Source organism: Notothenia rossii, assembly GCF_949606895.1.
Source record: "Notothenia rossii genome assembly, chromosome: 3".
NCBI classification, from domain to species: Eukaryota; Metazoa; Chordata; class Actinopteri; order Perciformes; family Nototheniidae; genus Notothenia; species Notothenia rossii.
Window position 1 is genome coordinate 1,395,890 of NC_136901.1, and position 23,163 is coordinate 1,419,052.

At 43.3% G+C, this 23,163-nt stretch overlaps 1 protein-coding gene and 2 long non-coding RNA genes across 3 annotated transcripts; 1 reads left to right on the forward strand and 2 right to left on the reverse strand.

Annotated features, from left to right (window-relative positions):
* Positions 1–5,498: 5,498 nt before the first annotated feature.
* gbx2 (gastrulation brain homeobox 2) lies at positions 5,499–8,843 on the forward strand. The gene is given in 3 exon segments (XM_079671676.1): positions 5,499–5,878; positions 5,881–6,272; positions 8,323–8,843. Coding segments are annotated over 3 exon segments (1,107 nt in total). The 5' UTR covers positions 5,499–5,654; the 3' UTR covers positions 8,814–8,843.
* Positions 8,844–10,604: 1,761 nt separating this feature from the next.
* LOC307033589 lies at positions 10,605–11,358 on the reverse strand. The gene is made up of 3 exons (XR_013806571.1): positions 11,293–11,358; positions 10,933–10,987; positions 10,605–10,760 (listed from the first exon to the last, which is right to left on the reverse strand). It is a non-coding gene; the product is annotated as an uncharacterized lncRNA (long non-coding RNA).
* Positions 11,359–13,744: 2,386 nt separating this feature from the next.
* LOC307032363 lies at positions 13,745–19,237 on the reverse strand. The gene is made up of 2 exons (XR_013806234.1): positions 18,288–19,237; positions 13,745–17,890 (listed from the first exon to the last, which is right to left on the reverse strand). It is a non-coding gene; the product is annotated as an uncharacterized lncRNA (long non-coding RNA).
* Between the last annotated feature and the right edge of the window lie 3,926 nt (positions 19,238–23,163).

Sequence of the window (23,163 nt, forward strand, 5' to 3'; positions counted from 1 at the left end):
TACAGAGAGACACTAAGGGACTACAGAGAGACACTAATAACTACAGAGAGACACTAAGGGACTACAGAGAGACACTAAGGGACTACAGAGAGACACTAAGGGACTACAGAGAGACACTAAGGACTACAGAGAGACACTAAGGGACTACAGAGAGACACTAATAACTACAGAGAGACACTAAGGGACTACAGAGAGACACTAAGGACTACAGAGAGACACTAAGAGACTACAGAGAGACACTAAGGGACTACAGAGAGACACTAAGGGACTACAGAGAGACACTAAGGACTACAGAGAGACACTAAGGGACTACAGAGAGACACTAAGGGACTACAGAGAGACACTAAAGGACTACAGAGAGACACTAAGGGACTACAGAGAGACACTAAAGGACTACAGAGAGACACTAAGGGACTACACAGAGACACTAAGGACTACAGAGAGACACTAAGGGACTACAGAGAGACACTAATAACTACAGAGACACACTAAGGGACTACAGAGAGACACTAAGGGACTACAGAGAGACACTAAGGGACTACAGAGAGACACTAAAGGACTACAGAGAGACACTAAGGGACTACAGAGAGACACTAAGGACTACAGAGAGACACTAAGGGACTACAGAGAGACACTAATAACTACAGAGAGACACTAAGGGACTACAGAGAGACACTAAGGGACTACAAGAGACACTAAGGACTACAGAGAGACACTAAGGGACTACAGAGAGACACTAAGGGACTACAAGAGACACTAAGGACTACAGAGAGACACTAAGGGACTACAGAGAGACACTAAGGGACTACAAGAGACACTAAGGACTACAGAGAGACACTAAGGGACTACAGAGAGACACTAAGGGACTACAGAGAGACACTAATGGACTACAAGAGACACTAAGGACTACAGAGAGACACTAAGGGACTACAGAGAGACACTAAGGGACTACAGAGACACTAGGTTTAAAAAACTCTTCACTCACTGGAGGGAGGAGGATCAGGACGAGGTCTCTACCTGGAAAACACAAAAAACAACATTAAACTGTGATTTCACATCAAATAATAACTGATAGAACAGGAGAGAGAGGGACACATGTGTGTGTTTATTCATGTGTTGTGTGAGTAAACCGTGTGGGAGAAACTTCTGTGTAGCAATGCAGTGGGAGTCCCCGACTCATGAAGGAGACACGGGAAGAGCAGCAGCTCTGATGTCAAACACTGATGGTTTATTAGGAGCTTCGGCCGGAGGGAACTGTGGAGCATCAGGTGCTGCACGAACCTCGCGCTGCTGCACGCACCTCGCGCTGCCCCGTCCTACCAGCGCGGAGAAGACCGGTCACAAACAACGAGGGTGCTTTTAGAGCATCTCATTTTGAATAGAGACGGCGGTGGTGTGAGTTAAAGCTATAGACAAAGGCTGTGACTTTCTCCTTGCTCTTCCCCAGCCACAGATACGGGGAGGCATTTACACACACACCCCGAGCTGCAGCTGGAGCCGTGTTTAGAGAGGTGATAGCGGTGATATCTCTGGCTGCTTCTTCCTAACTGCTGTGTTGGTCGCTGAAAGCCCAGGAATTCAGCGATTCGTTCAATACAAATCTTTAGATTGCTTTCATACAGAAGTTCCACTTTACTGATGCCTTTCTTTAAGGTTCCTCTAAACATGAGCTGTGTACGCTTGTATGGCGGTTCCGTCCCGAGCAGCACACACAGAGGAAATCAGCCAGGACTGATCCCCTGGCTTTATATCCCCAAATGTTCATTCACCAAAAAACGAAACACAGCCGCTCAGTTTCACAGGTAAGTTTAGGATACTGTCAATCCCAGATTCTGGTAAGGCAATGTCCAAATGTGGATTTGAAATGACACATACCAGTTCTGAAGATTTGTTGGTATCCTGACGACAACGCCAATTTGTGGGAGACACCGACTCATGAAGGAGACACGGGAAGAGCAGGAGCTTTGATGTCAAACACTGATGGTTTTTAAGGAGCTTCGGCCGGAGGATTCACAAAACAAGTCCAAGAGCCAGAGGTTCTGACTTCACGGTAGAGTTGCCACGTTAATGCTGAAGCGCCTCTCCTCTCTTGCTAGACCTTCTAACTGGTTTCACAGAGAGTAATCAACATATTTGAGAAGATAGCCGCTGGAACACTGAATTACTTGCGTCGGACACTTATGGCCTCGAAGATTACACACCTTGGAATCCACAAACACCGAGAAGGAAGTGTTCCAGCGTACTCACAACAATAAACCATTTGTGACCGAGAGTTGCCCGGTCGGAAACCGGGAACAACAACATATGGCTGAAGCAGTCCCTTTCCTTAAGGGAGATACAACACTTCAGGGTTGGTCTTAAACGTCAAAGGGCAAAAAGGTTAGATATCTAGGAGTCCAGGAGAACGATCCCTAACAAACGGGGCAGTTAGAGTCTGACGGATCCTAACTGGATGGTGTCGGAGTTGAAGTAGAAGTACTGACTGAACTTCTTCACTCAAGTCAAAGTAAAGAACTTTGAAATGTACTTCAGTAAAAAGTACCCATAACTAGCAGCTGTTTTAAAGAGTACCTGACCTCCCTTTATATTAATAGAACAATAATGTCATTGTTAGCTAATGAATGTTTCCATGCTGAACAACGGCAACATGACAACGTTTCCATTGGTCCCTCTTCTTTAGAGAAGACCAGGAAATGATGGATACACGGATCGTGTTCAAATCAATAGGCACGCAATGACTCTAAATAATAATGATCACGCCACCAAACACACATTCAGACTAAAGGAACCAGCCTGTTTGGGAAATGAGAGAAGTAGAAAGTACAGGTATTTGAGTTCAACATGTAAGAAGTAGAAAGTACAGGTATTTGAGTTCAACATGTAAGAAGTAGAAAGTACAGGTATTTGAGTTCAACATGTAAGAAGTAGAAAGTACAGGTATTTGAGTTCAACATGTAAGAAGTAGAAAGTACAGGTATTTGTGTTCAACATGTAAGAAGTAGAAAGTACAGGTATTTGAGTTCAACATGTAAGAAGTAGAAAGTACAGGTATTTGAGTTCAACATGTAAGAAGTAGAAAGTACAGGTATTTGTGTTCAACATGTGAGAAGTAGAAAGTACAGGTATTTGAGTTCAACATGTAAGAAGTAGAAAGTACAGGTATTTGTGTTCAACATGTAAGAAGTAGAAAGTACAGGTATTTGTGTTCAACATGTAAGAAGTAGAAAGTACAGGTATTTGAGTTCAACATGTGAGAAGTAGAAAGTACAGGTATTTGTGTTCAACATGTAAGAAGTAGAAAGTACAGGTATTTGAGTTCAACATGTGAGAAGTAGAAAGTACAGGTATTTGAGTTCAACATGTAAGAAGTAGAAAGTACAGGTATTTGAGTTCAACATGTAAGAAGTAGAAAGTAAAAAGTGGTCATAAAAATAAATAGTGGAGTAAAGTACTGAAACCAGAAACCTGTACTTACTGTAAGTACAGTAACAAGGTATTTGTACTCCACTACTTCCCACCTTCATTTACTGCCCCCCCCCCCCCCCCCCTCATTTTCACCCTCCCCATTATGGATGATGGCGTCTCAGGAAAAAGGTTTAATTAAATCATAGTCCAATCATAATCCATGTTGTTAATTAAACTGGATAATTTATAAGTACAAAAGGGGATATTTATTAGCTCCTCTGCGGCTGGGGGCGTGCACGAGGAGAGTGCACGTACACACACACTGACACACACACACTGATTCTGCAGACAACCTTTTTACTATTGATGCCCCCTCATGATTGATAATGAGACAGAGAGCTCTGCACTATTTGTCTAATGGCCGTGCAATTAAAGCCCTTGTAAATGACCCGCGCCTCATTTCATCCTAATCTATGGAACTTTGATTGAATTTGTCAGCGCTAATTGAAAAATACTGCTCTTTAATGTCTGCATTGCAGGCCTTCCTTTAATGAGAATCCAGTCCCAGTGACCCTGAGGGGGGGGGGGTATCCATGCGTGACCTTGACTGGGTTTAGAGGTCAGAGGTCAGAGCGTGTCTCTGTGGACGATGGGTGGCATGAAGGAGATGCTTTTAATTGATGAGGAAGCCATTACAGCGTTCATTAGAGGAGGCTGATGCCGAGCAGGAGGAAAACATTGTGATTCAGAGACGGAGGAAAGCTCATCGGAGGAAACATGGGGGGGGGGGGGGGGAAGAGGATCAGAAACAAATCAGATCCAGATGCTCGGGTTTGTTTGTAATCAGTGATCAGCAACAGGACATCTGACGAGGGTTTGTCTCTCTGCACATGTTACATATGTTTTAAGGTTGCATGTTAACAGGAAGTCTTGTGATCTCAGGTAGACATTAAACACGTCTGTTCAACAGTAAACAATTTGACTTACGGTACATTTATATTCCTTTTACCTCAGAAATGTAACCGTCTGGGACACACAAACACATATTAGCGGTTATTTATCTTCTAGTCTTCTTTCAGACTATAGTCAAATAACCCACCTTTAGAAGTTTATTTGGGACCCATGAGGATCTTTTAAATCAATGTTTTTGCCTTTTTTTCAGTCATTATAAAGGGTTTTGTGTCATTGTATTTCGGAGAACCTACCCTCTCTTTCTGCTGCCGAGTTAAGCCGGACCTTTGTGTGATTATTCCATACATGACCTTTAAAAACACACAGCTTTAGTGGTTTTAATGCATTTTAAGGCAGAAATGTGACTTTAACGAGCAGCTGAAGGGGTTGTTTCTGCTGACCTCTAGTGGTTGGATCTGTCAGGAAATACAAATACAGTCAAATATTACTCAATTATCTGCAGAACGCTTCAATATGAACTCCCGCAGGTCAGGAGCGAGAAATCAGTTGAAAATGAGGGAAAACGTGATTTATGACGTGATTTTCAAAATAAACGCATGCATTTAGGGTCACACACACACACACACACACACACACACACACACACACACACACACACACACACACACACACACACACACACACACACACACACACACACACACACACACACACACACACACACACACACACACACACACACACACACACACACACACACACAGGCTGGGGGTGGTTCACAGAGAGATTATTTACTGAATATATACAGCTTATTATTTACGATGATGTGTTTTCTCATTCTTAAATGGCCTGTGGTCCCAATTTGTGTAATTGGCATTCATCCAGAGCTCATAGAGGGCGAGCTGTCACATCATCCCGTCGGCCAATCAGAGGACAGAGCGAGCGGAGGGGGCGGGGCCTGGGAGCGCGATTAGACGGAGGGGAGCGCAATTTAAAACATAAACCATCAGGAGAGAGGAGAGACACAGTAGAGAAACACAGAGGAAACAGAAGAGGAGAACCAGGAGGCAACAGAAGAGGAAATAGAGGAGAAACACAGAGGAGAAAAAACAGCAGAGGAAATAGAGGAGAACCAGGAGAACCAGGAGAACCAGGAGAACCAGGAGGAGTTCCTGTCGGTCAAAGAGTGGAAACTAACCCCGCGGATCACTTATTATCTGCTTCTAAATCACTTTTCTTTCCTCCTTTTGGTGACTGACTCTTTCTCCCCTCGCTGGTCCGATGGCTCGGTTTTATTTCCCCGGATTACCTCTCCTGTGAGCCCGTGTCTCTCCTCTATGAGTTCCAGTCCTTCCTTCATGGTGATGCAGCAGCGCGGAGGAAGCACCACCGCTTTCAGCATCGACTCTCTGATCGGGGGTCCTCCACAGCCCTCCCCGGGACCCTTCCTCTACACCGGATACCCCATGTTCATGCCATATCGATCTGTGGTGCTCCAGCCACCTCCCAGCCTGCAATCAGCTGGACATCACCCTCAAATCCCGGGTTTCTGCTCCAGCATGGCGCTCACTTCCACCCTAATGGGGTCTCTCCCTGGAGGTTTCTCCCCCGGAGCGCAGCAGCACCAGGAGGCCGTAATCAGGCAGCAGCAGCAGCACCAGGAGGCCGCGTTGAAGCTGTTCTCCTCCCCCGGACAACAGCACCAGGAGGCCGCCTTAAAGCTGTTCTCTTCCCCCGGACAACAGCACCAGGAGGCCGCCTTGAAGCTGTTCTCCTCCCCGGACAACAGCACCAGGAGGCCGCCTTGAAGCTGTTCTCCTCCCCCGGACAACAGCACCAGGAGGCCGCCTGCAGGAAGTTCTTCGATAAGACCCAGGAGTTGAGGCTGGAGGAGGAGAAAAGCTTTCTTTCGGCGGGGAAAGAGGCTTCGGAGCCGGGGCAAATATCATCCACAGGTGAGGGGGGGATCCGGGGGTAATATGGCACTGATAATACCGAACAGTTTAACAAGAAATAGACCCAATAATGCAGATTAAATTCAGGAGAAGTGAGAAAAAGTCCAAACATCTCCAAAGAATCTGACACAAAATAATGTATTTTTCTAATGTGGATTTACACACTATTAAGTTCAATAAATATGAATATGAAATGTCACTAAATCTTCATATTTTGTCTAAAAAACCCACTAATTTGTTGCTTTTTTAAAATTCTGCATACAGTCGCATTACAGCCCTTTTTATGGGGTGAAACACGGGGTAATACGGCACTGATAATATGGAAGATTAACAAAAAATAGACCCAATAATGCAGATTTAATTCAGGAGAAGTGACGAAAAGTCCCAAATCTCACAAAAAAATCGGACACAAAATAATGTGTTTTTTTCTGATGTTGATTTACACACTATTTAGTTCAATGAATATACACATATGACATGTTACTAAATCTTCATATTCTGTCTGAAAAAACACGAATTTGATGCTTTTTCAAACTGTGCTCACCTGTTTCCACTAATGCGTAATTTGGGCTGAAACACGGGCTGAAACGGCACTGAAATATCACTTTCTCTTCAGAATTTGTCTCCCAAACTGTCCTTTTTTAAATGTTATTGTACGGGTTTCCGCTGCTACGCAATTAGGGGCATTTAAACCCCAAACAATCGACGATTTTTTCTAAATGATGTGTAATTTAGGAACATTTAGACGGATTTAAATGACATTATTTACCCTTTATCACGAAGTCCGGGGCAATACGGCACTGAAATGTCCCTCAGATTTTCACTCAAAAACACGAGAAATGCTGTTTTTTTTTATTTCTATTCCTCTCGTTTCCATTGAGGCTTAATTTGAAAACAGCTTTGCGTCACAACATGTTTTAAATGTGAGTTTAGTTGCATTTCAATGACATTATTTCACTCAAATCATCAAGATCTTACATTTGACTTTTAGAAACGGTGCAGATGATTTTTAAACCAGCAGCTTTTTATCAAAATGCACGAGTTATATTTGAAGATTTCACAAATGTTATCTCGTTGTTCACTAAAATATCGACCTTCCTTATATTTCCTCTGCTTTTAAATGCAGATCAGAAATAAGACATTTAAATGATAAATAAATGATCATAAATCACTCCATGCAGACAGGCACCCAAAGGCCTCGGAGGATTTATGGATCTGGCGTAAATCCACATTTCATCAGGAAAATGTTTATTATCTATGTTCTTAGATATATTTCTACTTTAAACTCCGCTGACAGCTGTGTGTTCCTATTGGCTGCTGATATTAAAGGTAATGTTTGTTATTGGTGCCTTTGGTTCGGCTCCGCGTATTTTCTCCCGTGCGTAATTACGCATGAAAACAGAAATCCCTCCGCGGTGACACACACACACACACACACAGATTCAATTGACCGACTGTCACAATAAAAGCATTTCCACTCATTTAAATAAAATAAAAAAGGACTTAATTTAATTATATTTCTGATCATTTCCTACTCTTTCAAATGATTTATGGGATGTATTCTCTGGGGCGTTTTCAGACAGTTTTAAGGAGACATTTAGGACACTTTTACTCAAATTATTCTATTTCAAAGAAGTAGATTTGGGAACGAATAATTGTTTGATTTAATTTCTTACTTATTTAATTTAATAAAAACGAAAATGTGGAGATTTTTCAATAAAATAACCGTGAGGCCGAAGTTTGGTAAAAATGATTAAAAACGGATTTGTTGTTATTTAGTGAAGCCAATTCATTTCAAATCTATTTACAGCAGATAATATTTAAAGTGTTTTAATGTAATACGTCCTCCTCCTGCAGAACGTCTTTAAAAGCGTGTGACTTTGTTCAGAACAGCTGTGTTTATTGCAGGTTTTCTAACTGTTTAAATGTGATGTGAGAACTATCACGAGGTGCTCTGCAGGAGGAAGCCTCGTGTCCTCCTGCAGAGCACCTCAGAACAGCTGTGTTTATTGGAGTGCGAGTGTTTCTAATGCGGCGCGTCCTCCTTTAGGCCGAGGTCTGGGAGCGGAGGAGAAGGAGGACGACAGGAAGGAGGAGAGCTTCTCCATGGACAGCGACCTGGACTACAGCTCGGATGAGAACCCCCTGCAGAAGGAAGACGGCGGCAGTCTGGATGACGGACCCCTTCTGAACGGATGCTCCTCCTCGTCCTCTGGAAGCTCAGGAGGAAAGAACCGCCGCCGGAGAACAGCGTTCACCAGCGAGCAGCTGCTGGAGCTGGAGAAGGAGTTCCACTGCAAGAAGTACCTCTCTCTCACCGAGCGCTCGCAGATCGCCCACGCCCTGAAGCTCAGCGAGGTCCAGGTGAAGATCTGGTTCCAGAACCGCAGAGCCAAATGGAAACGAGTCAAAGCCGGGAACGTCAACAACAAATCCGGAGAACCCAACAGAAACCCAAAGATCGTGGTTCCCATCCCGGTTCACGTGAGCCGGTTTGCCATCAGGAGCCAGCACCAGCAGATGGAGCAGGCTCGACCGTGAGAGAGAGAGAGAGAGAGAGAGAGAGAGAGAGAGAGAGAGAGAGAGGGAGAGAGAGAGAGAGAGAGAGAAAGAGAGAGAGAGAGAGAGAGAGAAGGAAATTGTGCAAAAGTGTGGAGTATAACAAAAACAAGTGTGTTATGGTAGGAGGAGGAGGAGGAGGAGGAGGAGGAGGAGGATAATGAGGATGAGGAGGAGGAAGACACAGTTGAAACACTTGTCATAAAGAGTAAACCTGCAGTGCACTTAAACTCCTCATTAAATCTGAGGCTTTAGTCTCACATTAAATCTGATCTTAACGACTCCTCAAAGTGCATTTTATCAGCAGGAGAATTCACTTCCAAAAACTTCCTCCTAAAAAAGAAGGTTCCCATTGGAGGAGAGGAAGAAGGTTCCCATTGGAGGAGAGGAAGAAGGTTCCCATTGGAGGAGAGGAAGAAGGTTCCCATTGGAGGAGAGGACGAAGGTTCCCATTGGAGGAGAGGAAGAAGGTTCCCATTGGAGGAGAGGAAGAAGGTTCCCATTGGAGGAGAGGAAGAAGGTTCCCATTGGAGGAGAGGAAGAAGGTTCCCATTGGAGGAGAGGACGAAGGTTCCCATTGGAGGAGAGGACGAAGGTTCCCATTGGAGGAGAGGACAAAGGTTCCCATTGGAGGAGAGGACGAAGGTTCCCATTGGAGGAGAGGACGAAGGTTCCCATTGGAGGAGAGGAAGAAGGTTCCCATTGGAGGAGAGGACGAAGGTTCCCATTGGAGGAGAGGAAGAAGGTTCCCATTGGAGGAGAGGACGAAGGTTCCCATTGGAGGAGAGGACGAAGGTTCCCTAGAACAACTATTCATCTCGTTCACTAGTCCTTCCATTGTTGAGACGCTAAGGAGGCTCGTTGTGGAAAGAATCAATAACCCACTTCCTGTAAACGGTGGGGAAAGAGGAGCTTCTCTCCAGATGCTTTTAAAGACTGGAAAAGAGACCAGACGTTCTCCAGTTGCTCTTCTTCACGGAGATCCCAAAAGATGAGACTCAGCGGCGCCTGGAGAGGGACACTTATCTGCAGCAGTATTCAAAAAAAGATCCTCTGGATCGACAACAAAGAGACGCTCGGCTGAGGACACACACACACACACACACACACACACACACACACACACACACACACACACACACACACACACACACACACACACACACACACACACACACACACACACACACACACACACACACACACACACACACACACACACACACACACACACACACACACACACACACACACACACAGTGTAAATACCCACGGGACCAAACGGACTCCTCCCGTCTCCCTGCTGACTTGTTGCCTCGTCTCCTTATTCAGTTTTTTTGGACACAACGACGCTGCTAATTTATTTATATAAAAATTGTGACAACATTCCCCGAGTATGGAGCGTAAAAAAAAGTGTGTTATTAAAGGATGACCAGATGTTAACAGCTGTGCTCGATTTATTGCTCGTATTCAATGAAAACACATTTGAATTGAATAATCAGACGACCTCCAGATAATAACGTTTGATTCTGAAGGCCCGACGCTTTGAGGCCTCGAATCTTTTGGAGAAATGAAAGAGAAAAGGTGGTGAAATAAATAAATGCAGTTTCCCTTTCAGCTTTAGAATGCTTCACTAGAGAGGCCGGTTTCATTTGAATGAAAACTAAAGGAATCATCTGTGTTTAAAGCAGAGTTTTTATTTATTGCTCCTGTGACATGATGATCACAGTGGAAGAGGTCAGAGGTCAGAGGTCGCTCTCATTTCCAGCTTGTTGAAGTGACAGGGGGGTCACGGGAGGGGGGGATGGTAAATGAAATACATTATAACTTTGGGTTAATAAGGACCTTATGAAGCATCCCTTAGCTCACACAATGAACCTTACAGACTTACATACCTCTTCTCTTCAGGTACCATGTTCTGCCGTCACTCTGAAAGCAAAGGCAGATCGTTAATGAAGGTTTATTCATCGTTTAATTAAACAGAGAAGGATGTTCTGTTCATTTATGGAGAATAATGGTTAAGTGTAGCACTTATTATGCATCGAAACAACCTAAAATTCAATTAAATGAGCATAAAATGTTAGATGAAGACATGCATTACCGTTGTTTTCCATCTGTGTTTTCAGGTAACGTGTTGCACCGTCCAGACCAGTCAACTAAAAGCAAAGAAATAACTATAATTAGCATTAATGAGGGTTGATTATGATCCACTGTTCATTTCATCCAAAAGGAAAATGGCTAAATCACATTTTTGATCAGTAATTATATTTTCTCCATTTGTGGGAATAGACACGTTATTTAGCATTACAAAACACCTTCAAATGCATTCAAATAGCCCTATAATTAAATAAATATCAAACTAAAGCAACACAAAACATGTTAAAAAGAAATAGAGACTTAATTCAGCACAAATTAACCCCAAAATACACCCTTAAAGTAACATTGCATTAAAATATTTCACCTCGTATTTCGGGATTTAGTGGTAACATTTTGCTCCTAAAACAAAAAAGAGAAAATTATAAATATACTACGCATTAATGTAGTCTGATTATTACACACTTTTAATGAATCAATAATTAAAAAGTAAAATACAAATCTACCTGCGTGTCGGATGACGTCATCCAATCAGCTGTCAGCCTCAAACTTCGGTTTTAACGTTTTTATCTAAATAAACACAGAAATTAAATAAAATGTCATCTTCTGATGCCATAGAGAGTTAAATAACCTACAAAACATATTTAAATTCACTTTAAAAAAACATACCTAGAGTCCGCTTTTTAGTTAAAAAACATGTTTAAACTTTAAAGTCCACCGGAAGCCTTAATTTTCTTCCATTATTACAGTACAAAAACTTGATTTTTAAGTCGCTAAAGTCACGCAAACTGTCCCGTTTTGCTCCACAATAAACCATTTAAGATGTTTTAAGGGTTTACAGGTGTTTCATTTCATTTTAAGAGCCACAAAAACGTAAAGAAATACAGTTTTAATTCCGTTTGTTTACCAAGAAAACGGTTTGATTTAGAAGGCCGTTGACGCACCGTACGTGATGGCGTAACTGTACGTAAGAACGTACGTAGCCGGCCTGAATTCGACTAAACTGACTTTTACACCGAAATTAATCATATAAAAAGCTAAATCTGAATTATTCTGCGCATTTAACACCATTAACACATGTACAGATACTCAGGTTACACATAGCTTAATAATTGATGAGCTGTTTAGGTCTTATTGAAGCAAACACAGTTACAAATACCTGTTTTATGTCATTTTAAACTACATTTATGGACATTTCTGGCTGTTGCTGGGACAACAAATTCATGTTAAAACAAGGTTTAACTTAAATTGTTCTATGGAAATGGATCCCTATTATCTACCTTGTCTTTCTGAATCACAATTCCCCAAATAACTCAAAGATATTGATTTAATGGGACCTTTATGAAGTAAAACAGGCCAGTTTTATCTAATTAAAAAAAATATCCTTGTATTTTGGACTCTTCCACATCTATTGGCAAAACAGTCATGAAGACAATGTTCGTACCACAGTATCACTGACACCCCCCCTCTTTCCCCCCAGGGACAGAAGGACGGGTCCTTTACACCTATTTCAGTTTCAGTTATAGCGTTTAATGTGGCATTGTATCCATTTGCATTATGGGAAATGTAGTATTTTGACTCATATCAGGGACTAATGTAGGGACATGGACTCTGAGTGTGTCTCAGACAAGGGGGTTAGGGTGAATCTAATGAATTTTTTTGCAAATTGCAATCAACCCGGGTGTCACGGTCTGCTGATAAATGATCCCTGGAGGAAAAGCCTCTTCACCACCATCACCACACATTACCAGTACCACCCTTCCTCAGATCATGCATGCTCTTCTTCTGTGGTGCTGCAGGAAGTCAAAAAAAGACAATTTATTGAAATATATTACAGTGTGTGTGTGTGTGTGTGTGTGTGTGTGTGGTTATGGCCGTAAGACACCATTATTGTCCCATTCAAATCTCCTACTGACCAATCACACATTTGAGATCCCCTGATATCTCTCCATGTGGGTGTTTATATGCACAATGAGAATTAAGGGATAACAATCACCAAGCTGCAACCGTGAGTCACTTTTTCATTATTCAGCTTCAATATCATTGTAGTGAAAGTAAACAGCTGTGAGATATTTAAATAAGCATTAATCACGGTTACATGTTGGCAGTAATGCGCCGCCTGGTTGCAGTTTTTAAGACATAAGGAGGAAAAGACGATACAGGGAGAGTAATTGAGACTCAGTCCAGATCCAGTTTGTTGTAATAAAACTATAAATGTGGGGTTTGTAAAGCGCTGGAAGAAGCCAGTAAGCACATTATTTTAGTTTTCTATGTTGCTTCCTGCGTTGACTGAAGAGCCTCCATCTGCTGCCTCTGGACTCTTTTGTTCACACACACACACACACACACACACACACACACACACACACACACACACACACACACACACACACACACACACACACACACACACACACACACACACACACACACACACACACACACACACACACACACACACACACACACACACACACACACACACACACACACACACACACACACACACACACACACACACACCCTGTTAAACACGGGGGTAAAGAGGGATTAGCAGGGTATTATCTAATTGCCAGACAAAAGCAAACACAACCCACACACACTTCACTTCACACAGGCTCACAATGAAACTGCTTTCACTGTGAAAACCCCCAAAAGACACAGGGTTTAGGCTAGAAAGCCGTAAACCTACCTAAAACATCTCATTTGGATTCTTTCTTTTCCTTTTTCCATCGATATTCAAACCTATTTCAAGCAAAACCTTCAAAATATGACAATAACCGACAGACTCCCAGAAGAAACACCACTGTTGTGACACGTGAGGTTATATTAAGAAGCATTATTCTCGTCTTTATTGAAAAGAGACACATTACAGTAGAAGACTCTGTATTAATTTCTCAACAACGGTACTGTACAGCCAACAAAAAGGTCAATAACAATAATTATCATAATAATTAGAACAACAAGAGTTTGGATGGTAAAACAAAACGACGAAAACCTGGATGGACTCGGAGGAAAATATACAAAAACAAAGGAGAGGGGCATTTATAAATAATTTCGGGGCTTAAAGGCTACACGAGGAAAAACAACCAAACGCTGACCATACCGAGTTTATTGGTTTTGTAGTTTTGAAGTCTATGTACACGTGAGGTGGAGATATTAGCGTTGTCTGCAGGCAGCTAGCGTATAGCTCGTAACATCCATGCTAGTAAATATACCGCGAGAGTAGCTAACGGTTAGCTAGCTGCAACTGGAGCTTCACAGGATGTTTCGTTTCGTTGTGACGAGAAAAAGGCGCGTTAAAACAGGCAAGTAGTGTTAGCTTCACTATGCTAACATATATCGGAAGTTTGTACCGATGGCCCGAAACCACAATAGTCCAATTTGACCGACAGTTTGTTTGTGTGCGCTAGCCCGTTAGCTTGAACATAAATGGCCATCTTTACGATGATTTACGCTCTATGGGTTAGCGGACAAATGGGCCATATTTGGGGCTTCTTTTTAATAATGTGCCATCGGGGCAATCGTACGTAGCAGTTAGCTTCAGCAACAGATGACTCTGTGCTACGATGACAATATATAGGCAGATTGCTAAGCTAGTTTGTTCATGACTCAGCAGTTTCTGTGATTACTAGCAGTTTAAAGCAGATATAATACATTTCTCTCCGTTAGCTAGCTGCTTCCTAGCTTTAGCGTCAGTTTTGATATTCTGGTCGAGAGCTTAGAGAAAAATTCAAGACGATACAAGAAAGAGAAAGCTGTAGTGGAAAAACGGACTGAATCAGATTTAGTGCATTTCTGTCATAAATAAAAGGATGTCTTTTTCCTGTCGCCGGACGAGTCGGATATAAAAACATTAAATAAAATCACGATTTACGGGAAGTTAAACGCCATCTTTGCGATGAATGGCACGAACAAACGGACGAAGTTAGGAACGTAAAGGCAGGTGTAGAAATTCTTGTTTTAGCGTTTTCATTTATACAGAGTGTTTGTGGTTTAATGGCGATATTGCAGTGATGTCGGCGTACGAAGTAACGGTGATTCACGTGAAAATGGATATTGCTTGTATACACAGTCGGGTTGAGAGCCGCTCCTCAACCTTTACGCTAACATTTGAGGAGCAAATGGTAAAATAGAGCGAAGAGTCGAGGGGTAAAAATCATCATCACAAAAACATCGAGGACTCTTCATTCCGACAATCCTGATCGGTTAGCGTTCAGTCGACTGTTCTGCGTCCAGCGACCAAAAGAAGTCAACGCTCAGTCAGATATACAAAACCAGGTGTGTCTTTACAACTCTGTCAACACGGGACAACACCTGAACTTAACCTGCAACCATTCATTGCAATTGGATCTTTAAACCAGTGGTTCCCAATCTAACGGTTGTTTGGGTTTCATTGGTCCAGACTCAGTCTTGACTCCAGATGTGACCAAGTTCAGACTCTGTCTTCTCCCACAGGGTAACCAAGTTCAGACTCTGTCTTCTCCCACAGGGTAACCAAGTTCAGACTCTGTCTTCTCCCACAGGGTAACCAAGTTCAGACTCTGTCTTCTCCCACAGGGTAACCAAGTTCAGACTCTGTCTTCTCCCACAGGGTAACCAAGTTCAGACTCTGTCTTCTCCCACAGGGTAACCAAGTTCAGACTCTGTCTTCTCCCACAGGGTAACCAAGTTCAGACTGTCTTCTCCCACAGGGTAACCAAGTTCAGACTCTGTCTTCTCCCACAGGGTAACCAAGTTCAGACTCTGTCTTCTCCCACAGGGTAACCAAGTTCAGACTTTGTCTTCTCCCACAGGGTAACCAAATACAAACTTGGTTTTGAGTCAAAACTAACATGACCAAAATGTAGGCTTGGTTTTTGACCCTTTTTCTCTACTCAAGATGTGATCAAATACAAACTTGGTTTTAAGTCAAACTTGACTGCGTTCGGACTTGGTTTTCTCCTAAAAGTTTGACCAACTTTAAGACTTGGTTTTGACCCAAATCTTTACTCATTCTTTCCTCGAAATTTGGCCAAATTGGGATTCACTCTAGACTCAAAATGTGTCCACGTTCTGACTTGGTTACGACTCAAAACTTGACCACATCAGGACTTGTTCTTCTCCTAAAAAAGTGGACTCTTTCCAAAACAAATGACCAAAATGTAGGCTTGGTTTTTTACCCTTTTTCTCTATTCAAGATGTGACCAAATACCAACTTGGTTTTAAGTCAAACTTGACTGCGTTCGGACTTGGTTTTCTCCCAAAAGTTTGACCAAATGTAAGACTTGTTTTTGACATGACTCAAGATGTGACCAAGATGTGACTCGTTCTCTTCCAAAAGTGAAGGCAGATTTAGACTTGGTTTGACCACATTTGGACTTTGTCTTCTCCCAAAATGTGACCTTATTCAGACTTGGTTTTGACCCAAAGATCAACCTCAAACTTGTCTTAATTCTGATTGGTTGCTGACTCAGACTGGGAGCCACTGGTTTTTGTTTACCTGCTTAGTTTAACTTCCTGTCCTGGAGGAGTTTCACACATTCAGTCCATGCTGATGTTCTCAAACACTTCAGAATAAATCACTGCGTTCAGGCGACAGTAAGTACTTCCTGTCGTCTCTAATGGACAGGAAGTGACGGAGGAAGACTATTTACAACAAGGTTTCCACACCAGAGAAGAAGAAGCCCTTCTTTGTGATTCGCTGAGCAGAGCAGGGAGCCTGCTGATTGGACGGGAAACATTCACATAACTTTATAGACAGATTTGTACAGATGTTACTTATATCACCTAAGTCACTATTTCCTCTCTAAAAATGTGAATTACGTGTTTAAATGAAACCGAAGGATGAAACCAAACCTCCCGTCGTTGTGATTTGTCTGAGATTACAGCAGATTATATAAAAACACCTGAAGAAGAAGCAGATTAAAGTTCCCTTATCGCCCCGTGCAGCCGCTTCCTTTTCTTTTCCCACTGTCTACACGTTAAAACACAAATAAAATCACTTCAGGGATGGTTTGAGATAAATATTCAACCAGGATGTGAACCAACCCCAGGTTTAAGACGCTCACAGCTCAGAAAATGCAGATAAATCCAACAAATACAGAGAAAAGCCCCGCCCTGAACGATAAAACACATTCCTCCAGGTCATGAGCCTCACACCCCGCGATGCACTGTCTTTACACCTCACAGCAATAAGAGGTGAGGTGGGGCCATGGGTGATGTTTCTGTCATCGGCCAAATGATCCAATGAAATGCTAAATTATAGCCCAAAAAACCTGCATCGTTGTAGATTAAAGGAAAGATATATCGTCCAGCCCTAGAAAAGCCGTTTCATTACCGAGAAAGACTTCTACGTTTGTTGGACTGAAATGTGTGAAAACGAGGTAAACCTGGCGTTAGGGTGCTGGGGAAACGACAGGAGTGGAAGATCTCCGGTCCCTGAGCCATAGCTTTGTGAAACAGAACCCCCTCCCCACGTTGACGTCTGAACGATCGGTCCAGAACATCGAGATATACAATATACACAATCCAGGGGGGCGGGGCTTAAATTAAACGAGGAGGAGAGAGTGTAGCACATGCGATCTATCACTTCTTCTTCTTCTGATATTTTATTTGAAACATTGAGATATCTTCACACAACATAAAAAGGCTTCACAGAACTCGTGGAATAAAACCGTTGAAGGCGTCTTTTCCTTCTCCTTCGCTTCGATATGTCGTCCTTAAATTAACGATGAGGTATGATGAGGGTCACGTGATTATATTTATATCTCCCAGTTTGTTCTCAGTGGTCATATGAGCGCGGTGGTGTTGTTGTTGCGGTTGTTGTTTCTTCGCGGCAGGTTGGGCGTGGCCATCAGAGGGTAGCGCTCGTCAGGACATCCGTACTGGAGGAGCACGTCCACGCACTCCTGGCTGCTCGCCTGCCGTGCGTACGCCATCGCTGAGTTACCGTGAGCGTCCCTCGCATTCAGGTCCACACCGTACTGAGGAGGAGGAGGAAGAGAAGGAGGAGGAGGAGGAGGGGGAAGAGGGGGAGGAGGAAGAGGAGAGGTTAGAAGTGGATTATGTTTCCCTACTCGCTCCGTGCAGCTGCTTCCTGTTCATGTTTAAACACTGAAAAAGAGACTTTAGTGACAGTTCAAATGAAACCATATGCACCCAGGACGTACATCAAAGACACTTTGAGATAAATCTCAGATGTACAGATGAAATATGAAGGAGTGAAGGAGTGAAGGAGTGAAGGAGTGAAGGAGTGAAGGAGTGAAGGACAGAGCTCTAAACACTGGCTCTGATATTGAAGGTTAGATGAATAATGGTGCGTTGGTTTTACGTCTGCTCAAATCTATTTGAATCAGCTTTAGGAGCTTCTCCTCCTCGTACCCAGAGCAGCAGCTGCGTGATGACCACGTTCCCCTTCCTGGACGCCAGGTGCAGCGCGTTGCGTCCGTCTCCGTCTCCGCACGTCTCGTTGACCTGCGAACGGGACCCGTGAGCGAGCAGCAGCACGACGGAGGGCAGGTCCTCCTCTGCAGCCGCTCTGAGCAGCTGCTGACCCAGAGTCAGATCTGAGACGCAGGGCAGCGCCGCCACGAACACCCGCTGCTCGTACTTGGCCCGGATCCACCGCTCACGCTCCTCCCTGGGGGGAAAGAGGGGGGGTGTCAGTGATACTGTGGTACGATGACATAAAGGAGAAGACAGCAGCTTTCAGAGGCTCAACATTTAGAGACCCGATTCATTACTGACGCTTCACTAGAGGGTTGGTGTACTGACACGTGGCAGAAGCACTGGGTCGTGTGTGAGAGTTTAAAGTTCACACTGCATTTTATAATGGCAACCTTTTCCATTCTCAACCATACTCACACTTTTAAGACCTCAAGTATTAGTTTACCTTTTTTTATAACATCGTTTTTATAGGAAAATATAAGTGGCAAAGTGGGAAAAGAGGATACGTAGCTCGCAAAGGCACGTAGAACGTAACATTAAGATGAGAGGAGAGAGGAGGGACTGTTGGTGTTACTGTGGGCGCTGTGTGATGGAAGGGAGAGAACAGAACCCTGCAGGAGACTTTTCTACCTTACTCATGAGTTTTGGAATTCAACGTCAGAGAATAGAAACCTCTTTTCTTTAGGACCAACAAGTCATAACATCTGCCAGGATTTTGGGATGTTTTAATATTATTTGACCTTTTCTTAAAAAAAAAAGTATAGCAAAATAGAAGTGGCAAAGGCAGGTAAAAACAATCAGAACTTTGCAGATTCCAAAAGTTAAACATGTTTGAATATTCCCCCTTTTTTAACTTTAAATGTATGCCTTTAATAATCAGGGAAAAAAACGTCAGATTTGTTCTTGTTTATTTACCAGTTAGACCCCCCCACCCCCCCCCCCCTGCTCTACACTGAGGTCTGGAATAAATCAGAGTGTGATTCCCCTCAGAGAGAATAAGACACACGAGGGACAGACATTGTTCACATCATGAACTGCTGATCTGCTTAATCCACATCTGATCCGCTAATCTCTGCATGTTCACACACACACACACACACACACACACACACACACACACACACACACACACACACACACACACACACACACACACACACACACACACACACACACACACACACACACACACACACACACACACACACACACACACACACACACACACACACACACACACACACACACACACACACACACACACACACACACACACACACACACACAGATATTGAGCTGTCCTCCCCCTTCTTAGCAGGAAATGGAGAACAGGGTCTCACAGGTTGATGCCTCCACCATGACATGACTTCAGTGTGTGTGTGTGTGTGTGTGAGAGTGTGTGTGTGTGTGTGTGTGTGTGTGTGTGTGTGTGAAACAGTAAGAGAGGAAGCAACACACAAGAAGCGAATGCAGCAGATTTAAAGAGTAGCACTTTGTATTTGTCTCTCTCTTGACCCTCAGAATCAGAATCCAGTATTCAAATGGAAAAACATCTGATTTGTATCATGATTTATTCTTTTTAATAGATATATAATACAAAAAATTACAAAATATAAAGTGAGATTTACTTTTAAGCTTTAGCGAAAAAACCCTACATTTTTGTTTTATTTTATGACTTTAACATAATTGTTGTTACTATCATGATTATAATATGCCGTGTTCCTGAAACACGTCAACATGCAGGTGCTTTTCTTATTCAATAAAACACGTCAACACCGGAAGAGATGCATGCTGGGAGATGTAACTGTGGGAAAAGAGGATGAGCTGAAAAATTGAAGGAGGACGAGAAAGTTTTGGGACGGTGTGGGAACCTCATTAACTCTCTTCCTGGAGACCTGTGTGTGTGTGTGTGTGTGTGTGTGTGTGTGTGTGTGTGTGTGTGTGTGTGTGTGTGTGTGTGTGTGTGTGTGTTCGGGGGTGTGGCGACAGCTAGCATCACGGAATGTCCCGGAGAGAGAGAGAGAGAGGAGACCACGGCCCACAGAGCCCGAACAAAGCCTGGAGGTGTGTGTGTGTGTGTGTGTGTGTGTGTGTGTGTGTGACTGTGTGTGCTCAGCGGGGCTCTGGCCTTCTGTCCTCATGGAGGATGGAGAGGAAATGTGAGGCCACGGAGACGCATGCCTTCCCCCCCAGTTGCTAAGGGCCCGGTGTGTGTGTGTGTGTGTGTGTGTGTGTGTGTGTGTGTGTGTGTGTGTGTGTGTGTGTGTGTGTGTGTGTGTGTGTGTGTGTGTAGCTAATACTAAAGCATTTATTGTCGATCAGACTGTTGTTACTAACTGTAAGTTGTTGGAGTTGTTTCTGATTACTTGGTGTGTATTTAGCATTTTATTCAGTATGTGTGTGTGTGTGTGTGTGTGTGTGTGTGTGTGTGTGTGTGTGTGTGTGTGTGTGTGTGTGTGTGTGTGTGTGTGTGTGTGTGTTTCGGCTGTATACTTGGAAAGTGTGTGTTTGTGTTTGACTGTGTGTTTTATTGTGTGTTGCAGTAAACATCATCACGAGCTAACGAGTCCTGAAACACACTCTGGACAGTGGAGAGGCTAATTGCACTAATTAACCACCGAGTGTGTGTGTCAGTGTGTGTGTGTCAGTGTGTGTGTGTGTGTCAGTGTGTGTGTGACAGTATGTGTTAACATGTGTCTGCTGAATGCACACACTCATATCTTGTGTGTTAATCTGTGTGTGTGTCCCTGTTCACATCCCATTAGACAGAGTGTGCTGCTCTCCTGCACCGAGGCATGCTGGGTAGATAATTAAACATGAGTCCCGGTGTGAGAGAGACACACACACACACACACACACACACACACACACACACACACACACACACACACACACACACACACACACACACACACACACACACACACACACACACACACACACACACACACACACACACACACACACACACACACACACACACACACACACACACACACACACACACACACACACACACACACACACACACACACACACACACACAAGCCTGGAGGGGTGTGTGTGTGTGTGTGTGTCAGTTGAATTAATCAAATGACACCAGCCAGAGGAAACACACACTTCCCTCTCATGAATCTACTTCTTCTCCTTCTACTGTTTCTAATGTCGCGGTATATTCCGGTTGATTGACAGCTTCATCAGTTTGGCGTCCCTCAGGGAAACCCACTGGGCCCGCTTTGATGTCCTGCCTGTTGTGTGTGTGTGGGCGTGTTCGTTCCCCCTGATTGGCTGCTTTGTCGCGGTGTGTGTGTTTACGAACAAACTGAGTTTCCTGTCGGGTGTTTGACCACCAGAGCAGCTTTGAAAGATAAACTAAACCAAAATATTTATGGTTTAACCTCAACTGTTTAAATATAAGAGGAAAAGTGAAATGCAAATGAGGCGAATGCTAACGTTAGGAGAAATGTGCACACACAAACAGGTCAAATGAGCAAAATAGGAGTGGACTTTGATGGTTTGTATCCGGTGGTTTGAAAGGAGACATGCTATGGAAGATAAATACACTAAAATATTTACTGTTTTACCTGAAATGTTTAAAATGTAACAGGAAAAGTTAACGCTCACTCTTAATTTCTGCAATGCCTTGTTTTTATGCTGCTGCAACGCAAACATTTCCCAAATTGGGATCAATAACAGACATCTTCTCTTATCAAACGCTAACATTTGGTGAATTTAGGAGAAATCGGCAGACAAATACCACAGAAGAAATGAGGATTTTTATGTTAAATGTCCACTAGTCTGACAAGAGACATGCTATGGAAGACAAATAGAGTACAATGTAAAAGTTTTTACCTGAAATGTCTAAAATAAAACAGGAAAAGTTAAATAAAGGATTCTCCGGTTGAGCCCAGCCTGAAGCGCCAGTGAGACGTATCGCTGCTGCTAAAGCCTCTCATTAATTACACTGTGTGTGTGTGTGTGTGTGTGTGTGTGTGTGTGTGTGTGTGTGTGTGTGTGTGTGTGTGTGTGAGAGAGAGAGAGAGAGAGGTAATGAGCGGTGGGACTCGGGGTTAAGAGTGACACGGTGTCAGTGGCTCCTCTTCTGGCCTAATTAGCCCTCTAATTAATAGATTAATAGATAGATAGATAGAGCGTGGATAAGAGCAGCAGCTAACTGCCCGAGCTAATGTGCATTTAAAGATGAATCACCGCCGTCACGTGCACTAAACCCCACGCACGTGCACGCCTAACAAGGTGAGGAGCTTCACATTTCACCCAGAAAACCCTGAGTGTTTTTTTTTTACATGCAGCAGGAGAGAGGAGAAGAAGAAATCAATTAGCCTTTGCTAGCGGGTCGTTAGCTGCCCTTGGATGGGCACAGATAATTAAATAGGGGGAGGGGAGGGGGGGGGGAATCAGTCGTGAGACAAGGGGTTAAATTGGACTGAGTTAAAAAAAAGAAAAGAGGTGGAGATGATCTGAGACGCTCCAGAGATACCACAGAAAAAACTGTAATAGTACAAAGACAAGTACTGCTAACAAATACTACTAAATATACTCAAAGGGTGAATACATATACTAAATAAATATAAAGATATCCGAGTGTGATCCTCTCTCTCTCAGGTGAGTTTCAGGTGAGTCAGAGTCTCAGGTGATGACCTCACACACATTAACATTTCCTCTGGACATTAATAATAATAATAATAATAATAATAATAATAATAGATTTATATGTTTGCGCTTTTACAGGTCCTCAAAGACGCTTTACAGATATAGTTGAGGGGGGGGGGTTAGCGTCCTCGGACCCCCT